Here is a 23,436-nt window from a genome sequence, read left to right on the forward strand (position 1 = left end):
AGGTATAATGATCGGACGCCCAGGAGAGGTAAGGGAACATAAAAAACAGTGTTACTTACCTCTCCAGGCCTACTTGTGTGACATCCCTGACATCACATGACCGGGGCCTGCATCCCAGGTCATGTGACGTCATTGAAGATGGCCGACACCACCGAGGAGAGCAGTGGAGCCGGGGATAGGTAAGTAACAGTGTTTTTTAAGTTGGTATCCCCCCTGGGTCTCCGATTATTATATCTTGGGGTCTGAAAAGACTCCAGAGTAAAATAATTGTTCATGGGTCATCCACATTGGGGCATAATACTGTGTGCAGGGGCCACTATGGGGTGAAATACTGTGTTCAGGGGCCACTATGGGGCATAATACTGTGTTCAGGGGCCACTATGGGGCATAATACTGTGTGCAGGGGCCACTATGGGACATAATACTGTGTGCACGGGCCACTATGGGGGATAATATTGTGTGCAGGGGCCACTATGGGGGATAATACTGTGTGCAGGGGCCACTATGGGGATAATACTGTGTGCAGGGGCCACTATGGGGCATAATACTGTGTGTAGGGGCCACTATTGGGTATAATACTGTGTGCAGGGGCCACTATGGGGGATAATACTGTGTGAAGGGGCCACTATGGGGCATAATACTGTGTGCAGGGGCCACTATGGGACATAATACTGTGTGCAGGGGCCACTATGGGGCATAATACAGTGTGCAGGGGCCACTATGGGGGATAATACTGTGTGAAGGGGCCACTATGGGGCATAATACTGTGTGCAGGGGCCACTATGGGACATAATACTGTGTGCACGGGCCACTATGGGGGATAATACTGTGTGCAGGGGCCACTATGGGGGATAATACTGTGTGCAGGGGCCACTATGGGGGATAATACTGTGTGCAGGGGCCAATATGGGGCATAATACTGTGTGCAGGGGCCACTATGGGGCATAATACTGTGTGCAGGGGCCACTATGGGGCATAATACTGTGTGCAGGAGCCACTATGGGGACATAATACTGTGTGCAGGGGCCACTATGGGGGATAATACTGTGTGCAGGGGCCAATATGGGGCATAATACTGTGTGCAGGGGCCACTATGGGGCATAATACTGTGTGCAGGGGCCACTATGGGACATAATACTGTGTGCAGGGCCACTATGGGACATAATACTGTGTGCAGGGGCCACTATGGGACATAATACTGTGTGCAGGGCCACTATGGTGCATAATACTGTGTGCAGGGGCCACTATGGGAGATAATACTGTGTGCAGGGGCCACTATGGGGCATAATACTGTGTGCAGGGGTCACTATGGGGCATAATACTGTGTGCAGGGGTCACTATGGGGCATAATAGTGTGTGCAGGGGCCACTGTGGGGCATAATACTGTGTGCAGGGGCCACTATGGGGAATAATACTGTGTGCAGGGGCCACTATGGGACATAATACTGTGTGCAGGGGCCACTATGGGAGATAATACTGTGTGCAGGGGCCACTATGGGGCATAATACTGTGTGCAGGGGTCACTATGGGGCATAATACTGTGTGCAGGGGTCACTATGGGGCATAATAGTGTGTGCAGGGGCCACTATGGGGCATAATACTGTGTGCAGGGGCCACTATGGGGCATAATACTGTGTGCAGGGGCCACTATGGGACATAATACTGTGTGCAGGGGCCACTATGGGACATAATACTGTGTGCAGGGGCCACTATGGGGCAAAATACTGTGTGCAGGGGCCACTATGGGACATAATACTGTGTGCAGGGGCCACTATGGGGCAAAATACTGTGTGCAGGGGACACTATGGGGGATAATACTGTGTGCAGGGGCCACTACGGGGCATAATACTGTGTGCAGGGGCCACTACGGGGCATAATACTGTGTGCAGGGGCCACTATGGGACATAATACTGTGTACTGGGCCACTATGGGGCATAATAGAGCATGCAGGAATGCGGGTGGGAGGGGGGAGAGGAGGGGGGAACATGTCAAAAGTTTGCCATGGAGCCCAGCCATTCCTAGTTGCACCACTGCGGGGCTCCCACCACTGTCCGGTCCCGTAGCACCCTGGAACCCTTCTGGTGGAAGTCCTCAGTTAACGTGACAATGGCCTAAGGTAAGGACCTCCTGGGACCTCGGCTGGGTCCTTTCCTTAGGCTGTTGATTGGGCTCAGTGGTCAAGTGTGGCGAAGATTTCCGCCGCAAGAAGCCCCAGTGCATGCGGGACCGGGCAGTGTTGGAGGACACCGGAGGACCTCAACGTAGCAGTAAGAATGAAAATTGCAGGATATAGAATTAAAATAAATAAATAAAAATAGTGAATAAAAAAATAAATAAAATAAAATAAAATTCTAATTAAAATAAAAAGGCCATTTTCTGCCGAGACATTCCCATTAACACTTTAGATAAGATCCGCACAGTGTGTTCTCACATACTCAGACTATAAAACCTGTAGACACAACGCCTCGTGTGCGCCTCCCATAGGATCCAATTAGTTACTACAGTTCTAGGTGATGAGGTTGAATATTAGGGCACAGACGGGTCATACACCGTAGACTCCATAAGACTTCACTATAGACTCCTTAAGACTCTACTTGTAGGAACAGAAGATGAAGTGTCAGTGAAACACAAGACGGTGGCAGCCGCTGTATATCCGCACTTACACCGGATCCATTTCCTTCTGGATACAGATCAGTTACCGCAAATAAGCTGCAAACTAATTCAATTTACATCACAGCTCCGAGTCTACATAGTCCGTGCATGTAAATCCAGCATCTATGTATCACACAGATGGAGCAGAGCTGAGTGTGTCATCTTCTGCACATGGAAACCATCAACATGCAGGTTAGCTGTTACTTATTGTCTTGGTTTCTTTACTTGAAAACAGCGCCACACTTATCCACTGGTTGGGTGTGGAACTGCAGCTCAGTCCCATTCTCTTCAATAGAGCGGAGTTGCAATACCAGACACAACCTAAGCACAGGTGTGGCGCTGTTTTTGTAAGAAAGTAGCTTTTTTTTTTTTTTTAATTTTCCCTGGTTCAAGACAGGACCAATTTTGCTTCTTTTTGGGGTTTTGAAGGATATATATATATATATATATATATATATATATATATATATATATATATATATATATATATATATTTTATTTTTTCTTTTTTTTGAGGTATTCAAATAATTTTCCTTTTTTTTTTTTCTTTCTTTTCAAAATCATTTTTAATTTTGCATTTTTTTTCCATTTTTATGCCATATCTGAAAAAAATGTAGAAAAAAAGGTAGGAAAATGTGTGTTTTTCCCATTTTTTCTTTAAATTATACAAAAATACTGCTATATATATATATATATATATATTTATATTTTTTTTTATAATAGTTTTGCCTCTCCATGACGGATATTATGTCAGTTGATGCAGGGCATGGGCGTAGTACTGGTGTTCCTTTTTTATTTAAAATTTTTTTTATTTATTTTTTCTGATTTTCTCTGTCACCGGGGCTGATACATTAACCCCAGGACTCGGCCTCCTGGTATACGGCACAGATCCAATCTGGGTCTTCTAAGACCCAGCAGCTCCTGCAGTTTTCAGCACCCGCGCGGATCACATGGTCACTGGGCCACATCATGGCGGCTTCCACAGCACTCAATGAGTAATAAACCATCCCTTCCCTCTCTTTGGGGTGTCTGGTTGGCTCCCCACTCTCCGGCACAGTCTTGTGCCGCCGCTATCTCTTACAAGGACGTAGGGGAATATACCACCGCTATACAAACTGGGAGTACTCCTGTATGTTACTGGGACACTATGAGCGGTATAATGTACCGTCCAGATGTCATATGTCACTGCGGCATCTTATGAATGTGCTGAAGACGAGGAATTGGGAACTTTTGGCTCGGACTGTGCGCCTCTCTAATGTAATCTCCATGAATAAATCACATTTACAATTATAGAGGTCGCGTGCTGGGGGAGTAAAATCGGAAAAGTGATTTTTTTGGGGGGAAAAAACAAAAAAGTAAAAAAAGTGTGTGTTTCCGGCCAGAAAAAGCTATGTGATGTCATTGGTCACATGTAGAATCGCTCCCACAGGAATGCGTGTAAGCGGCTGAACACCACCACCGCGCTTAACTCGTAAAAGTGATTTTTTTTGGGGAAAAAAAAGTAAAAAAGTGTGTGTTTCCGGCCAGAAAAGGCTATGTGATGTCATTGGTCACATGTAGAGATGAGCAAGTCGTATTTGATCGAATACCTCGCTCCCATAGGAATGCGTGTAAGCGGCCGAACACCACCACCGCGCTTAACTCGTGAAAGTGATTTTTTTTTGGGGGAAAAAAAGTAAAAAAAGTGTGTGTTTCCGACCAGAAAGGCTATGTGATGTCATGTTCATTGGTCACATGTAGAGATGAGCGAGTAGTATTCGATCGAATACCTCGCTCCCATAGGAATGTGTGTAAGCGGCCGAACACTAAGGGGTTAAGCGCGGTGGTGGTGTTCGGCCGCTTACACGCATTCCTATGGGAGCGAGGTATTCGATCAAATACTATTTGCTTATCTCTAGTCACATGGCTTGTCAGCAGCTCAGCCCCATTCAAATGAGTGGGACTGAGCTGCAAAACCAAGCACGGCGTCTATACAATGTAAGGTCTCAGTGAAGAGGAGAAATCCTTAAAAAAATAGGTTTAACATAAAAACTTTTTGTCCTTTTGGTCTCCAATCTGAGGTGTATATAATGTATATGGACTACGGGGCCAAAACCGCACAAATTAGGCCCTTTACACTAAGCCAATATCTGCTAGACTCTTTAGCGGACACGAGGAGTCTGATCGAGTTTCTTAAGTCAATTATAAGACGGGTTAATAGAGTCGGCAGCTGTGTAACCAGTAACTCCCATATACATCTGATTTCCCGTTTACATCACTGTCTGCTGAGATTTTACTAGGATTCTACTGTGCGGGATTATTTATACCGTCCTATACGGCGTGATCAGAGGACGAATGATTTATAGGATGCCTGCAGAGCTTACAATAATAATTCCCCATCTCTGGTTACCCCGCGGCAGCGTCCGGTCCGCTCAGGCCGTTGGATATGTCACTTCTGTGGTTTATTTTCTCCATGGACATGTTTTATACTGCCAGGAAGGGTTGTAAGTGTTGTATTATAAAGTGCTCGGCTGGTTTATGCAGACGAGATGTGACGGGTGACGGTTTACTAGTTATTTCCATTTCTAGCTGCTATAATTTGGCAAGTTACCAACCCCGACTTGTTGTCATTTGAACAAACATGGCGGACGTAGGTGCTTGGCTAGTAAGATTTGTATATACAGCCTTAGCTGTCAGTGTGTTGGCCGTGTCGTTCACATCTAGCACACTGACCCATTCATTTCTATGGCCCCATACATTTACAGTCCCCTGTATGGGGCTGGGAACAAAACTCAGGACAGGTTCTATTCTTGTCCGTTTTGCGTCCCTCAATGAATGGGGCTATGAAGGCTCACGGATGTCATCCATGTGCAATCGGCTGGCTATACATACATGGTCCCGTGCAAGATCCCTTATTAATATTAATAATATTGGAGCCCTATCCCAGGGTAGGTCAGCCATATTAGATTGGTGGGGGTCTGACATCTGGGACGTGCACAGGTAAAAATACACGTGGACAAAATTGTTGGTACCCCTCTTTTAACGAAAGAAAAACCCACAATGGTCACAGAAATAATAACCGAACTACATGCTGACAAGCCACAAAGCTTCTGGGAGAATGTCCTATGGACAGATGAGACAAAAATTGAACTTTTTGACAAGGCTCATCAGCTCTATGTTCACAGATGGAAAAATGAATAGAACCTTGTCCCTATTGTGACACATGGAGGAGGCTCTATTATGTTCTGGGGCTGCTTTGCTGCATCTGGCACAGTGTGTCTTGAATCTGTGCAGGGTACAATGAAATCGCAAGACTATCAAGGGATTCTACAGAGAAATGTGCTGCCCGGTGTCAGAAAGATTGGTCTCAGTGGAAGGTCTTAGGTCTTGTAACAGGATAATGACCCAAAACCCACAAGGAGAATATATGGGGGAAGGGGGGATGGTGAGGGTTATACCAGTATTACCAGTTCGCCTCCAGTATGGTGGTTTGCTCCTATCCCCAGTTGAGGCTCCATTCACATCCTGTTTTGACATTCGTTTAACAGACGGCTATCCATTTACTTAGACCACATGCACAGGGCCAAGTGTGCAGGTTGAATCTCTTCCGATTGGGGCGTACAATGCTCCGTCCTGCTCCATGGCGTCGGATCGGAATGGAACCCCCCACTCCAATGTCACCCTGAGTGCTCTCTGTCTCTACGTACATGCTCTATGTTATGTACCGTGCATGTAGAGAAAAACTATGTAACCTGATGGGGAATATTAGGTTTAGAAACCTCATATACATGAATATATACATGTATACCATGTAGTGTTGGGTTTGGTTACAATGGACTCTATAGGTGCTGGATAGTACTCTATGGCAGCGGTCCAATGTATAGGTCTTGAACGTATACACCCGACTTATTCTCTATATACTTCCCCTGTACCCTACAGACATCAGCACCTAACGTAAACTCACCTTCGGGGTCGTAGGTTTGGAACATTCGCCTTGCCTGTTCTGCCGGAGATTCGGGAGCCACTAGAGTCAATTCCTGCAAGACATAAACATGTGACATTATAGCACTTCTATCCTCGCTATGGAATATTCCTAGAACATGTAACTTTACATTTTTAGTCGAATAGACGTTTCACTCTGACCATAAATCCCATATATTAGGCGGAATCGCTTGAATTGCATGAAACAAGATAAAAGGCCGCACGTCATAAATAGCATGGCTGGGTCATGTCTAATGTATGGGAATATGGAGGAAATCTATACATTGTAGGAGACGCAGGGCGACATATCCACATGAGAGAGAGAGCGAGAGAGAGAACTCCTCTATAAATAACAGGAGGATTTATAAGAGGGAGGTGAAAAGGACAGAAAGGATACAAAGAACAGACACGGACTGAGGTTAGGGAAAAACTAACTCATCAAAGGCAAGACTCAAGACTGGAGGATTCTGGAGATTCTCCGAGGATGTGTAAGAAGCAGCCAGAAAGGATTTATAATAGTAAGAAGGGCAGAAAACGTGAGAGTCATGTCCAAAGAGCTTACAATCTAACAAGTAATAGGGAGCTGAACAAGATGTCTTCATAGCCTACACTAAGGACCTGAAGTGTCTAAAGACAAGAGTGTCACCGCCTCAGCAACATACATTTCTCCTGACTCCATCATAAAGATGTCCATTGGACTTAGCCGAGGGTGCGTGTGTATCTAGGACCACCATGGCAGCAGGTAATGTCCAGAGAGGGTTGAAATCTAAGGCTATGTTCACATCTGCATTAAGACTCCTTCGTAACGTTCACATGAAATTGGCAGACAAAAGTACTGCATACACCTGAACAACAGACACTAGTGTGAACTGTGTATAACATGTCCAACCACCTTCCCCCCATATCTGTGGTTGGAATTGACTCTATCTATAAGGAGATAATGGTTTCACCAAAATTGGTAGGTTCTATGTATATAGCCAGCTTTAGAGTGGCCACATGCCTTCCAATAGCTATTGCCAAACAGGTATTCCTCCCAACACTGTCAAGCATGCATGTGTTCTCCGATGCAAACTAAGAGGAGGTGTAATATTAGACTAGACAGTCTAATGATGTGAGATCTATCATCCAGCACGAGCACACGATGATAAATCTGGTGTAGTATAAGGCTGCCTAGGCTATTTTTGCACTGTGATAAATCTGGTGTAGTATAAAGCTGCCTAGGCCCTCTTTGCACTGTGATAAATCTGGTGTAGCATAAGTCCGCCGCCTGCGCTATTGTTGTACTACGATAAATCTGGTGCAGTATAATGTAATCTAGGCTATCTTTGCACTGTGATAAATCTGGTGTAGTATAAGGCAGCCTACACTATCTTTGCTCTGTGATAAATCTGGTGTAGCATAAGGCCGCCGCCTATGCTATCGTTGCACTATGATAAATCTGGTGTAGTATAAAGCAGCCTACACTATCTTTGCACTGTGATAAATCTGGGTGTAGTATAAAGCTGCCTAGGCCATCTTTGCACTGTGATAAATCTGGTGTAGCATAAGTCTGCCGCCTATGCTATTGTTGCACTATGATAAATCTGGTGCAGTATAATGTAATCTAGGCTATCTTTGCACTGTGATAAATCTGGTGTAGTATAAGGCAGCCTACACTATCTTTGCTCTGTGATAAATCTGGTGTAGCATAAGGCCGCCGACTACGCTATCGTTGCACTATGATAAATCTGGTGTAGTATAATGTCATCTAGGCTATCTTTGCACTGTGATAAATCTGTGATAAATCCGGTGTAGTATAAGGCAACCTACACTATCTTTGCACTGTGATAAATCTGGTGTAGTATAAAGCTGCCTAGGCTATCTTTGCACTGTGATAAATCTGGTGTAACATAAGGCCGCTGCCTATGCTATCGTAGCACTATGATAAATCTGGTGTAGTATAATGTCATCTAGGCTATCTTTGCACTGTGATAAATCTGGTGTAGTATAAGGCAGCCTACACTATCTTTGCACTGTGATAAATATGGGTGTAGTATAAAGCTGCCTAGGCTATCTTTGCACTGTGATAAATCTGGTGTAGCATAAGTCCGCTGCCTACACTATCGTTGCACTATGATAAATCTGGTGTAGCATAAGGCCGCTGCCTACACTATCGTTGCACTATGATAAATCTGGTGTAGCATAAGGCCGCCGCCTACGCTATCGTAGCACTGTGATAAATCTGGTGTAGTATAGTGTTGTCTACACTATCTTTACTCTGTGTAATTTTTAGAAAGCATTAGTAACCCCAGGCCTGGTCTCTCGCACACTCCTCACTATTGTGCCGCAGACATATGTAGTTTTCTATAATATCCTCTCAGGTTAATAAAATTCTCATGGCAGATTCATCATAAAATTCCCACATAATCCACATAGTTCTGTTTCCTCCTGGTGATTCCAACTTGCCAAACCTATAAATGATTCACACGGATTTCCACGCATCTCAAGTATCAGAAGTTATTACACATCGCACAGCATTAAATAAGCAGAAAACAAATAGGATTCATAGGAAATATTAGATTCCCCCCCCCCCCCAAAAAAAAAAAAGTGGTTGCCTCCATGGCCTCCCTATAGGGGTGTAGCATGAAGTGCCAACCATTTGTATACATGGACACCCCCACCAATATAAACCTGAGAGGCTGCATTATCTATATGGTCTGTATACACTATCTACTGTATATACTCTGTATACATTGTCTATATAGTCCCCTATCTCTTCGCACATCTGCTCTGTTTGGACCATGGCAGGTCACACTCGTTCCTTATCTCAACAAACCATAGAAGTAAAAGCGGAGACGATTCTCTTATGACCGTGACGCCGGCCACCTGTCCATACAATACCGTCATATAGAACGGCTGCATCTTGTAACAATGACAAGGGTCCATCCCATATAAATATACACAGACCATAAGGGAGTGCACATCACATAGTCATACATGGACTTGTGGCCGTCACCAGGTACTGCCCAGATGTTAATGGGTTAATAAGTGCCAGTATTTGGGTCAATGCCACCTTTTAGGGTCATGTATGTGTTACCTCAGTATATACTAGACATCAAAGAAGGATCAGTCTCAGAGGATAGCCGCGTTGTGCCTGTTCCTTTCTAAAAGTGTCACATCTGCAGAGGACAACCCTCACGTACGGAAGTGACTCTGTCGCCAAATCTGGTTTCTTCCTGTGAAGAGTCACTTTGTAGTCACAAAATAAATTCGGACAAGGACAGTCCTAAGGTCGGGCTAGAAAAAATAGGATCCTGAAGTACGAGAAAGAAATATACAGGAGGCAAAGGAGAAATTGTATCACTAGACCGGCGGGTCTTCAGTCTTGGTGGACCTTCTACCCAATGCCAAAGCGCCATAGGTCATCCAATGCTGCTACTACTTCATGGTGGCTTCAGGTCCACATATTTTTGAGATTATAAATATATATTGTATTTAGATTTCCATGTCAATTGTATTTAAAAAAAAAAGTTCTAGTTTTAGATGAGTGATCCTGGTGGACACGACGCGTTTCCAGATATAAGCCCTTCTAGATATAAACAGATGGGAAAATCATCTAGAACTGGAGAAGAAGGAAGAAACCTGGAACAATGGAGAGACCCGAGGGAGAAGGAATCAGAAGACCTTCTAATTGACTTCATTTAGCCAAAACCTAATGTACAAAGACTTGGAAACCTGAGATCCTGGAGAAGTGCCGGCCTATTGTCTTGAAGCCGGTACACAGATCTTGGGTCCAAGAGAAGACTTTACGTTGACTCATGTCTATCCCGACCGCAGAGAGGTAAACACATGTGCTTGGTTGTTTTGCATGGTTTTAATGTGGAGACTTCTTTATTTATAGTGGAATGTTTGGTTGGACCCGTTGTTTTTGGTTTATTTTTTTCCTTTTCTTGAGGTTTTGGAAGATGGTTCTTATTCCTCATCGCATCCTACTCCAATGCCACTCTTCTGCCCTTGGCTGCCAGCTTTCCGTACAGACCTGTATGTGTTACCTCTCCATGATGATGGTCACGGGTGGCAACCTTGAAAAGTGAAGATCCATCTTGATATCAAGGTATTAACCTTCTGAGGAGGTTTGTATCTGTTTTGTCCTCACGAAGTCTGACCTTTGCCTAAGTCTTACACCTGGTACTTCATTTCTCCTCCAGATGTTGTAAGGTGGTGACTTCTTTGGGAAACAAGAACTGGAAATCTTACTGAGAAGGTTCCTTCCTCCACACCGGGTAACCGGTCAAGAACAGGGAGATTTCTTAGACTTTACAGCTCAGTTTAGCCAGTTCCAAACCAAATGTGGGTCAAGAATCCACTTCCTTGGCAAATTTCTCCAATTTTTATTTTAATTTAATTTTATTTTTTTATCATTCTTTGGTTTGTCACGCCCAAGACACCTGGTGAAGGTCCTGACGTCACCTCTGTCTATGCTCCAGATGTTGTTAACACCGTACCCACTGTCAATTGGGGACTTCATTGGCATGGAAGACCTTACCGAGAAGGTTCTTACCCTCATACATGGGTTACTAGTCAAACACACAGATTTCTTAGTCTCCAAAGCTCAGTTTAGCTAGTGCCAAACCAATGGAGGGTTAAGGATTCACTTCCTCTCTGGTTAGTCACGCCATGACTGCTGGTGAAGATCTTGAGCTTCGTTCCAGATTTCTGACTTTGTTCTAGATGACGTAACAGCTGGTAATTGGTTACTGCTCTGGGGAAGGAGACCCCTGCAAAACCCATACCACTATGCACAGGTTGCAGGTCAAGGAGAGGGAGATTGCATAGACTTCGAAGCTCAGTTTAGCCAATACCAAACCAAAAATTATCAATGACCTAAGACTTCCATCCTCTATTATCAGAATCTCCCACGCTCGTATACAAGACTTCTCCCGAGCTGCACCACTTCTCTGGAATGCTCTACCCCGGACAATCAGATTAACTCCCAATTTCTACAGTTTCAAGTGCAAACTAAAGACGAATCTTATCAGACAGGCCTATCACAAGTCCTAATGTAACCCTTCTGTAGTTAGAATCCCTAAAATGAACCCTCCTCTGTCCCCGCTCCCACATTACCCCACACGATATATTGCCGTTTCAGGCTAACTTTATAGGTCCAAGCTCCATCCACATGTTACAGGACACGACTGGTGACGGCTCATACAGCTTTATGTTTGTGTAATGACAGTCACCTCTATTACAAAATTATCTGACCCCTGTATAAGCAATACCGCCCCTGCTACCTCTTGTGTCACAGCTACAGGGTCGTACCAAGACACAAGAATGAACCTACTTCACCCCCCCCCCCCCCCCCCCGTTGCCTAAAATCCCTATGATGGTCCAAAAAAAAGCTCAATTTTTTAAGACTTTTTTTTAATGCAAGGGTTATATTTAGAGCCCCGAATAATAATGGCTGTCTGTATTCCAGGCAGGACATAGAATCAATGCATTTATTCACTGACTTGTTTCCTGTCCTTGAATGTAATACTGCGCTAGTTACACGGACAGCTGGAGAGAAGTGACTGCAGGAAGACAATCCCGCATTTCATGTGTCAGTAGTTACTGTAACGGCTCTGACCAAAGGGAACGTCCGTCAGATAGGATGAATGACCTCTGATGTAACGCTGTACATTGTGACAATCCTTGTGATCTGTATACACAGTTACAGTATGGTTTCCACACTGTAGCAGCCTGCCATTGTAATAGGCCCACGTGAGACTGATGGGCACCATGTGGAGTTGAGCCCTCTATATTGGAAAGGGTGAAATCCACCGCAGCAGATGTGGGAATGTTTTATGTTTTACCATTTCGATTTTTATGTAGCTATTTTCTGCTATTTGTTACAGGGGTTTGTATATTGATGACCCATCCTAATATTAAATTGGTGAGGGTCCGACCCCTGGGACCCCCCACAGCAGTTATTTGAAGAGGCCACAGTGTGCGGGTGATCGCTGCAGCTTCTATACTGAAAACCAAGCACAGCGCCTTACACTGTATAGTGGCTGTGCTTGGTACTGCAGCTCAGCCCCTTTCACTTGAGTGAGACTGAGTTGCAAACAGGCCATGTGACTAAAGAACATGACGTTACTGACCTATGAAGCATAATATCACTTTCAGCAGCTGATCTATGCTGGGAATACAGATATTAGATATTGATGACCTACCCCAAGGATAGGTCAGTGGGTGCCTGACACTGGGGACCCTCACAGATCAGCTGGTTGAAGAAGCCACAGTGTTGGGTGAGCGCTATAGCCTCTTTACTGAATATCAAGCACAGCGCCATACATCGTATAGTGGCTGTGCTTGGTATTGCAGCTCAGCCTATTCACGTGAAACTAAATCTCCTTTAAAACTCTCATCCAAATACAATAAACTGTGAATAAATGGAAAATCTGCATCAATTCATCTACATGTGTACTCACCTATCCCCTTTCCCTCTCATGGTAGGACTCAGTAGGTCAGAAGTGGAGGGGCTCACACGACCGCCCAGACCAATCACTCCGATATGTCACCCATTCCTTACCAGTGAGCCCCTCCGCTTCCAGCCCTGTCAGTCTCCGCAAAAGAGGGAACCCTGAATTTTCTATAATCCCTGGACACTAAACCCCTGCTCCAAAAGGACCATCAGCTGCTCCCCTTAAATGCACCTACAGTAAGGGGTTGCCCAAATGATAACACACTAATACATAGTGATGTACTAGGGCTGAGCACATGTAAGTCTAATTATAAGAAGATACAATGTGTCAAAGCATCACCCTATGATCACACAAGCCGCTCGCTCTGGTTCCCGCTACCACTCAGCCTTGATTAGCAGATTTATATAAAAGAATGCGCAGGAACGATCCAAGAATGTGGAAGATTTCACGATCGCGTAGAAGAACACAATGTTCGGCCAATTGCTCTTCATTCACTTATTTTACCCCATCTGGCAATGTCCCCGCGCTGTGACTTATATGATGAGAGATCGCTGCTCCGTAGTGATCTGACACCATCCATGTCCGCAACAGGAGGCAGCCGGGGACTATCCATGTAGACGGACGACTGGTAGAGAGTCTTAAGGGCAATGCAACATGTCTCTCGTACAGTAGGAAGAAAGTGGTCTCTAGCGCCATCTATAGAGGGCCAGTAGTGTAAAAGGGTAAGTCCATGATGATGTCCCCACTGAGCACCAGTCCCCACTGAGCACCATGTGACGTCATAGCCTACAAAAATGGCATCACTTGTAGTAGTGGAAAAACCATTGAACCATAACTTAGTAGAATCCTACTCTGTGGTGACAGCCGGGATTAGATACAGTATCAAGGCTCTTAAAGGGGTTGGAGATTGACTTACAGGGTAACAACCTCTAGGAGGCAGTAGAGAGAATAACCCCATGCTGATCCACCATACGGAAGCCACTTCTTAGTATACTTACCATAGACGAGCAGGTCTGATCCCTTGTACCCAACCGTGTCGCACCTCCATGGCCCTGACATGACCAATAACCCTTTAAACACAGACCTAGCCCATGGTAAGACTCATTACTGTCAGCGACAGATCCATTGAAAACAGAAGACCATGGCTGCACCAAAGCCTATCGGGATCCATCATGGAGGGAGGGCAAAGGAAATTGGTGTAAGTTATTTCAACTGTCCCTCCCTCAATGGACACAGATCGGAAACGTTGAGTTTCTAGATGTATTAGGGCAGAGGACTGATGTCATACAGTCCTTTAAATAGGACCTGTCACCACATACACCAAAACCCACCCATTTCATTTCCTTCATTAGCTGCTGCTCTGCTGATTTTGGCGCAGTAGGAATTTTTTCTCTAGCCCCCACCGTACCTGAGCAATCGGTGCGGTTAGTTTCAGCACAATTATGCTCTCAACTGTCAGGTGGGTGGTCCCTGTCTTTCTTCTCCTGCCTAGGCCTTCCCACTTGACAGTAGAGAACATAGTTGTGCTGAAACGAACAGCACTGATTGCTCAGGAACGGTGGGGGCTAGAGAAAAAATTCCAACTGCGCCAGAATCAGTGGAGTGGCGGCTTATAAAGGATGCAAAGAATTGGTGGCAGTGGGGAGAGGTCCTCTTTAAAGGGGTGCTCTCTGCTGTCAGGTGGGTGGTCCTTGTCTTTCTGCTCCAGCCTAGGCCCGCCCACCTGACAGTAGAGAACATAGTTGTGCTGAAATGAACAGCACCAATTTCTCAGGAACGGTGGGGGCTAGAGAAAAAAATCCAACTGTGCCAGAATCAGTGGAGTGGCGGCTTTTAAAGGATGCAAAGAATTGATGGCAGTGGTGAAAGGTCCTCTTTAAAGGTGTTTTCCAGATCCTTAAGGTATCTGGGTAAGCATGCGCCAAGAATAGGCTGCTGCGCTCACGACCATTGTGACCGCTACTCGAATGAAGGTGCGTTCATCGGTCACTTGATATAGCAGCACCTCAGTCCCAATTAAAGGGGTTGCCCAGCGTTTTAATATTTCTGATACTGATGGCCTAACGACAGGCAAGGTCATCAGTATCAGATTGGTCGGGGTCCGGACCCGAAAAGCCATATACTAAGTACATGGCCGGAAGAAGCCCTGCTCCTATTCAAGAGAATGGGACAACCCGAAAACCCATTTAAGAGATGGGGCTGAGCTGTAATACCAAACACAGCCACTAAGCAAGGCATGGCGCTGTGCTTGGTACTGAAGAGCCTGAATGTTGCCATCTCTTCATATCTGCGATACGTGGAGGTCAAATCCTATGGAATATCACGATGTTAACAGAGTGTGATGTCCGAGCATTCTCCGCTATGAACCACGTTGTTGTTATACAAAACATGATAAAGTGGCGACAGGCAGGACGTCAAGGTCCGAACTTAACAAAAGCAATCCACACAGATCAGACTTGTTGATCTCGGACAGATGGTATGTTATCAGCGAAAGCCAAAATGTTCATACGTGAGTCTCCAGAGAAAAATACTGGAAGGACCCAAATAAAATTCCACGCCCTCTGCCAAAATGTAAAAACCTAATCCTCTACCCTGGACTATTTTTTAGCACTTAAGAAACACAATAAAATGTCCTTACAAGGCAATAACCCTAAGACGGCAGAGCAGCACCGATGTCGGAGAACAACACGTGCCAGAAGACAATATCTCCGGACCAACTAAGAAACAAAAACAAAAGCGCTGGACTCGGCACAGACGATAAACATGGCATGGAACAGCACATCTGAACCGAGCCGCTCCGCAGCCACACCGGCCGGGATTTTACAGTCTATCCCTGGAGGCAAAAAGAGTTCCAACAAAAACATTCCCCAAAGTTTGATCCTTCAGATCATAAACAAAGGACGAGGGCCAACATACTTTGTAAGCATCTTGGCTCCTTCGCAACCCTTGTCCTAAAGGCATGACTTATAGATTCAGCCTCGATACAGGAAACACAGCGACAAGCGAAAGTTTATCTAGAAACGTAGCTCCGAAACACCTGCGCGGTGAACCGTGAGGGGGTCAGGGGTGCTAAGAATACTGCTAAAAATGTAACGGAACACTAACAACTGCTGCGGTATTTACATACAAGTACAGAGGCGACTCTATACAACCGCACCGTCCCGTACAGGTACTTGCCCCGGCCATGCCGGCTGTATGGGAAGCAGTGAAGTGTTTTGCAGGTTGAGACGAGTCCTGGGGTCATATGGACAATAGCATTTACATACATATAATACATACATATATAATACTCACCTCATACATCCAGATCCGACACTTCCCAGGGGTCGTGTAGATTTCACTGATCATTTGCACCAGCAAACTGGCATAAAAGATATAAAATGAGTTGTCCAGGAATTTCAGTTTTTTTTTTTTTTTTTTTGAAAAGACTGAGGAAGATGAAAAAAAACCCAAAAACTATACTCACCTGTCCCCAGCAAAAATACATGTCAGTCCGCTGGGGCTGGTTCCGGCAGAAGTCCTCGCCACGCATGACTGCTGAGGCCAACCAACGCTACCTGTGACATCTGCAAGTGACGTCCTCGGTTCCTCACCTTAGGACACCGATTGGCTTCAGTGGTCACATGCGGTGAGGACTTCCACCGGAACAAGACCCAGGAAGCTGCTGGAGAAGATAGAGGCCTGGGACACTGCAGTGACGGAGACAAGCGACTAGGTTATTTTTTATAATTATTTTTCTTCTTCCCTGGCCTCCAGAGAAAAAGAAAAAACAAATTCCTGGACAACCCCTTTAAATGTAGTGCAACTCCTACTCCAAGAGGCCGCTTACCTCTTTGGAGCAATGGCAACGACTTTGTTGCTCCTAAGATCTCATTTGCATATTAACAAAAACAACAATATCTTGGCAACTGAGGCAGCAATTCATAAGTGGGAAAATGGTTGTATTCAATTGACACTAACCTATCTATCTGCAGGGCTGGGGTGATATGCTGGGTCTGGTGATAGTAACCTATCTATCTGCAGGGCTGGGGTGATATGCTGGGTCTGGTGATAGTAACCTATCTATCTGCAGGGCTGGGGTGATATACTGGTTCTGGTGACAGTAACCTATCTATCTGCAGGGCTGGGGTGATATGCTGGGTCTGGTGATAGTAACCTATCTATCTGCAGGGCTGGGGTGATATACTGGTTCTGGTGACAGTAACCTATCTATCTGCAGGGCTGGGGTGATATGCTGGGTCTGGTGACAGTAACCTATCTATCTGCAGGACTGGGGTGATATGCTGGTTCTGGTGACACTAACCTATCTATCTGCAGGGCTGGGGTGATATGCCGGTTCTGGTGACACTAACCTATCTATCTGCAGGGCCTGGGTGATATGCTGGTACTGGTGACACTAACCTATCTATCTGCAGGGCTGGGGTGATATGCTGGGTCTGGTGACACTAACCTATCTATCTGCAGGGCTGGGGTGATATGCTGGGTCTGGTGACAGTAACCTATCTATCTGCAGGGCTGGGGTGATATGCTGGGTCTGGTGACACTAACCTATCTATCTGCAGGGCTGGGGTGATATGCTGGTTCTGGTGACAGTAACCTATATATCTGAAGGGCTGGGGTGATATGCTGGGTCTGGTGACAGTAACCTATCTATCTGCAGGGCTGGGGTGATATGCTGGTTCTGGTGACACTAACCTATCTATCTGCAGGGCCTGGGTGATATGCTGGGTCTGGTGACACTAACCTATCTATCTGCAGGACTGGGGTGATATGCTGGTTCTGGTGACACTAACCTATCTATCTGCAGGACTGGGGTGATATGCTGGGTCTGGTGACAGTAACCTATCTATCTGCAGGGCTGGGGTGATATGCTGGTACTGGTGACACTAACCTATCTATCTGCAGGGCTGGGGTGATATGCTGGTTCTGGTGACACTAACCTATCTATCTGCAGGACTGGGGTGATATGCTGGGTCTGGTGACAGTAACCTATCTATCTGCAGGGCTGGGGTGATATGCTGGGTCTGGTGACAGTAACCTATCTATCTGCAGGGCTGGGGTGATATGCTGGGTCTGGTGACACTAACCTATCTATCTGCAGGGCTGGGGTGATATGCTGGGTCTGGTGACAGTAACCTATCTATCTGCAGGGCTGGAGTGATATGCTGGGTCTGGTGACAGTAACCTATCTATCTGCAGGGCTGGGGTGATATGCTGGGTCTGGTGACACTAACCTATCTATCTGCAGGGCTGGGGTGATATGCTGGGTCTGGTGACACTAACCTATCTATCTGCAGGGCTGGGGTGATATGCTGGGTCTGGTGACAGTAACCTATCTATCTGCAGGGCTGGGGTGATATGCTGGGTCTGGTGACACTAACCTATCTATCTGCAGGGCTGGGGTGATATGCTGGGTCTGGTGACAGTAACCTATCTATCTGCAGGGCTGGAGTGATATGCTGGGTCTGGTGACAGTAACCTATCTATCTGCAGGGCTGGGGTGATATGCTGGTTCTGGTGACACTAACCTATCTATCTGCAGGGCCGGGGTCTGATGACCCTCCCTTTAAACTCGTTTTATTGAAAAAGATGTAACAATGAAACAATACACTCAGGAGTACACATAATCAAAACATACAAAATAAAATACAATGAAAAGGAAAAAAGTCTAAACAAACAAAGATCCACCACACCGCCATCCCGACCCAGGCTAAACCCACCCCGCCTACAAAAGACGGAACAGAGAGTAAAGCAGTCCAGACAAGGGGGAGTACAGCATCATCCGGTGGGTAACCATCTTACTATGTGAAGGCGCCTAGTGCTGAGCGCATCGAGGAGGCAGAGTGTTGGGTATTAGGAGAATCACACCATGCTCCCCACACCTTGGTGAATTTTTGGGGGCAGCCCCTACCTTTATATATAATCTGGTTAAATGGAAGAATAGAATTGACCAGCCTCCGCCATTGAGATACTGATGGGGGGCGCGGGGCCATCCACCGCAGGGCGATGGCCTTCCTGGCATAGAACAGACATTCCCGAAGAAAAATCCGGGTGTGATGCTGCCACAACTCCTCATCCAATACACCAAATAAACAAACTTCAGGGGAAAACGGGACAGGGCGATCGAGGACGTCTATCAGGAGATCAACCACCCCTCTCCAGAAGGTCTGCACAACTGAACAGGTCCACATCATGTGCCAGAAGTCCGCTCGAGGATGCGGACACCGAAGGCAGTTCGGGCCCGGCAATCGACCCATCTTGTAAAGACGGGCAGGGGTCAAGTAGCACTGATGCAAAATGAAAATTTGGATCAGCTTATTGTTAGCTGAGGGCGAAACATACAGGGGAGATTCCAAAATGTCCTGAAACGTCTCATCTGTTAGCTCAGGAATATTGGTGCGCCAGCGGGACAGGGCCGGGGCCTCGATCAGGGACACTTTCGCGTGAATCAGATGCTCGTAAAGGACCGAAATCAGACCTCCTGGGCCCTGAGAGCGTAGCACACCAATCAGTGGATACACAGAAATAGCACTAGGCTGGGTAGGGAATATAGAGGAAAGGGCATGGCGTATTTGGAGGAATCGGAAGAATTGATGGCGGGGAATCTCATGGGATACCTGCAGAGAATCAAATGTGACGAAGACTCCCTGCACATATAAATCCGACAGAAAGGACACCCCATAACGAGACCAGGATTGAGCATCGGGCAACTTGTAAAGGTCGGGTAAGCTAGGATTATCCCACAGGGGGGTCTCAGCAGGTGCGTCAGAATAGGACGATACTGCCCGGGCCTGTTTCCAGACCCGCGCCGCCAAAGCATGTAAGGGTAAGAGCTTGCCTCTGAACAGCTGAGGGTGGTCCAACACCGGCCATAGGATACGCAATTCCAGGTGATGAGCCAAATGCGCCTCAGGGCCTCGTAGAGGCTCCGGGGAAAGCCAAGATTTGAGAAATCGAAGTTGGCTAGCTAAATAGTAGAGGAACAGGTCGGGAAGAGATGCACCACCAAGCTGTTTCGGTCTCTGGAGAGCAGACAATTTCAATTTGGATCTGGAATGGCCCCACACAAAGGATATCATTAGGGAGTCTAGCTGCTTAAAGAATCGGAGAGGCACAAGTACAGCTGAGTGGCTCAACACGTATAAGCACTTGGGCAAGACAATCATTTTAATTAAATTGATCCGACCCGCCACCGACAGAGGCAGCGCAGCCCATGTGTGAAACTTAATTCTAAAATGGGGAAGGAGTGGGAATACATTCAGATCTAGGAACCGTTTATGGTCTCTAGAGAGCACTATGCCAAGGTATTTGCAAGAGGAGACTACTGGCAGCCCACACATCACTCCCCCCTCCACTGCCGCTGAGGCACGACCAATACGCATATAAGAAGATTTGGCCCAGTTAGTGCGCAAACCTGAGTAAGTGCCAAATATCTCTATTAGCTCCATGGCACGGGGCAATGATATAGAGGGTTGATTCAAAAAAAGGAGGAGGTCGTCGGCATAAAGCGCGACTCTTTCCTCTCGGGGACCAATAATTATTCCCTGATAAACAGGATCCCTCCGAAGAAGTATGGCCAGGGGCTCTATAGCTAAGGCAAACAGCAGCGGCGAAAGTGGACAGCCCTGTCGCGTGCCTCTACCCAATGAAAAATACGAGGACAGCGAACCATTAATGGATAGCGCTGCTCTGGGAGAGTGATACAAAAGGGATACCCAAGTAATGAAGCCATCACCAAATCCAAATCTACGCAAGGAACCCAAGAGGAAGGGCCATTCGACCGAGTCAAAGGCTTTGGTTGCGTCTAAGGAAGCAATCGCCCAATCCTCAGGAGAGACCGAACCAATCTGGGTCACCACCTGGACGCGCCGGAGATTATCAGATGTGGATTTTCCCGGCATAAATCCAGTTTGGTCCGGATGGATCAAATCAAGGACTACCGTATTAAGCCTATTGGCCAGCATTTTGGCCAAAAGCTTGTAATCAATATTCAACAGGCTAATAGGTCTATATGAGCCGCAATCCAGCGGGTCCTTGTCTGGTTTAAGCAGCAATATAATGGTAGCATCATAAAAGGATGCCGGGAGACTGCGGCCATCAAAGGCGGACTTAAAACATTCCAACAGCACGGGGAGAAGCATATCCCGATACTGGGAATACACCTCTACAGGAATGCCATCTGGGCCCGGAGATTTCCCCGTTGCCATGCCGGACAGCGCCTCCGTCAACTCCTCCAACGTGAAGGGGGAGTCCAAAAAAGCACGCTGTTCAGCAGATAAGGTGGGAAAGGGGATGGAGTCCAGGTAAACAGACAGCTCTTGATCACTAGCCCCAAGTTTGGAGCAATATAACTCACCATAATACTGGTGAAATCTATCACGGATGCCCTGGCTATTAGAAATAATGTCACCCGTGGCTGAACGCACACGGAGAATGGCAGGGGAGGCCGTATTCTGATGCACCAAATGGGCTAGCAAACTACTCGATTGATTACCCAGTTCAAAGAATCTCTGTTTATTAAAGAACATGGATCTACGTGCTTTGTCATGCAATACATGTAAATACTGTCTACCAGCATTTAGCCACTGGGATCTAGTCTCATCAGTTGGATTGGCAACATAGGCCGCCTCTAAGGAGGTACACTGAGTAGCTAAGCTAGTCTCCAGCTGTGAGGATTCCCTCTTAATGAAAGAAATAGAGGATTTAATACAGCCTCTGAGGTATGCCTTGGTGGTCTCCCAGAGAAGGGGTGGAGGGGCAGCCGGGGAGTTAACCTCCAGGAAAACTTGCAACTGATCGGGTATCCTATCGTTTGGCAAAAACAATTTGAGCCAGAAGGGGTGTATGCGGCTGCTCTGGTGTGTCCTAACAGTGTCCCCATGATTTAACGTAACTAGTAAAGGAGAGTGGTCTGAAACTGCCCTGGGTAAATAAGATGCCGACTGCAGGATAGAACACGTTTTAACATTCCCAAAGGCATAATCAATGCGGGACAGGGCATGTCTATGGGCTGAATGACAGGAGAAGACTCTAGAGTCGGGAGACAGCATCCTCCACAGGTCCCGCCATCCCAACTCCTGGACCAACCTGGCCATGGGAGTGGGACGGGAGGAGGGCGGAGGATCTGAGCCAGTATAAAACCGGTCCAGGGCACCATTCATCACTTTATTAAAGTCACCCAAACAAAGAACCACTGCCCCAGGAAATCTGGACACAAACTGGGCCGCTGTTTGAAGCACAGAAAGATCCGATGCAGGGGGCAAATACACACCCAGTATTACATACAAGGTCGAGTCAATCCATGCTTGAACATACACATATCGCCCCTCAGGATCCCTCTCTACCACACCCGGCTCCCACCTCAGGCTACGGTGCACCAAAACAGACACCCCCCTGGAGAAGGAAGTATGCATGGAGTGAGCCGCCCATTGAACCCATGGTTTCCGCAGCCAACCAGAGTTTTCCGACACCAGGTGGGTCTCCTGGAAACACAAAATATGGGGGTTAATCTGTCGGATTTGGGAAAAGATAGTGGAGCGTTTACGCGGGTTACCCATACCCCTCACATTCCAGGAGAGGATATTAAGGGACGCCATGACAATCTATTACCCAATAAGTACAGGATGGGGACATCAGGACACGAGGACAAGACAGCGTGTGGCAGATCAAAAAGTACATAAGAACATAAACAGAACACAACAGCGCACCCACAGGGGGTGCAACAGATCGAGCAAACAATCTTAGAATACTGGACATACCAGCATTGCGGCTACAAACAACGGGGGAGAAAGTGCACCCAATACCGATGTAGTTCTAGGCACTCTCTCAAGAAAATCAGCGCAGTAAAGCTAGACACAAACATGTAGCAGAGCCGAAAATACAGAGCCATAACAATTGGAGCATCCTAGGCACCTGGACCAAGCAAATCAGCAAAATGGTGAAACGTCCTCCCGTGCAGTGGAATCAAAAGGATACATAACAGATATGTCAAAGAGTTCGATGCAAAATAAGTCCAAAACACAAGGCCATACATACGATCCAGAAGGACCTCTCACCACCAGGACGCAGGGTCAACGTCGCGGAGATCCAGGAAGGAGGGATAACCAGTCCTCAGCATCCTTAGGTGAAGTAAAAAAAAAGGAGCGTTCACCGTGAACAACACGAAGCCGGGCCGGGTATACCATGGAATATTGGATAGCTTTCTCACGCAATCGTCTCTTGACGGCCACAAAGGATGCCCGGGTCTTCTGAAGAGCAGCCGAGAAATCAGGGAAGATCGCCACCGTGGCTCCATTGAACTTAATTTCCCCGGCCTGGCGTGCAGCTCGCAAAGTAGCATCACGATCCGTACTGTTGATCAGTCGGGCCAGCAGAGGGCGTG

The 23,436-nt window shown here is 46.5% G+C and overlaps 1 protein-coding gene across 2 annotated transcripts in view; it reads right to left on the reverse strand.

Moving 5' to 3' along the window:
- Window positions 1-23,436, reverse strand: part of MINDY3 (MINDY lysine 48 deubiquitinase 3) — a 96,691-nt gene that overhangs the window by 15,992 nt on the left and 57,263 nt on the right. For both annotated transcript variants that reach the window (XM_075271703.1, XM_075271704.1), the window contains one exon: window positions 6,596-6,668. In XM_075271703.1, the coding sequence (XP_075127804.1) occupies window positions 6,596-6,668 (73 nt within the window). The remainder of the gene's footprint in view (window positions 1-6,595; window positions 6,669-23,436) is intronic.

The sequence above is a fragment of the Leptodactylus fuscus genome, chromosome 4, assembly GCF_031893055.1.
Source record: "Leptodactylus fuscus isolate aLepFus1 chromosome 4, aLepFus1.hap2, whole genome shotgun sequence".
Classification (NCBI taxonomy): Eukaryota; Metazoa; Chordata; class Amphibia; order Anura; family Leptodactylidae; genus Leptodactylus; species Leptodactylus fuscus.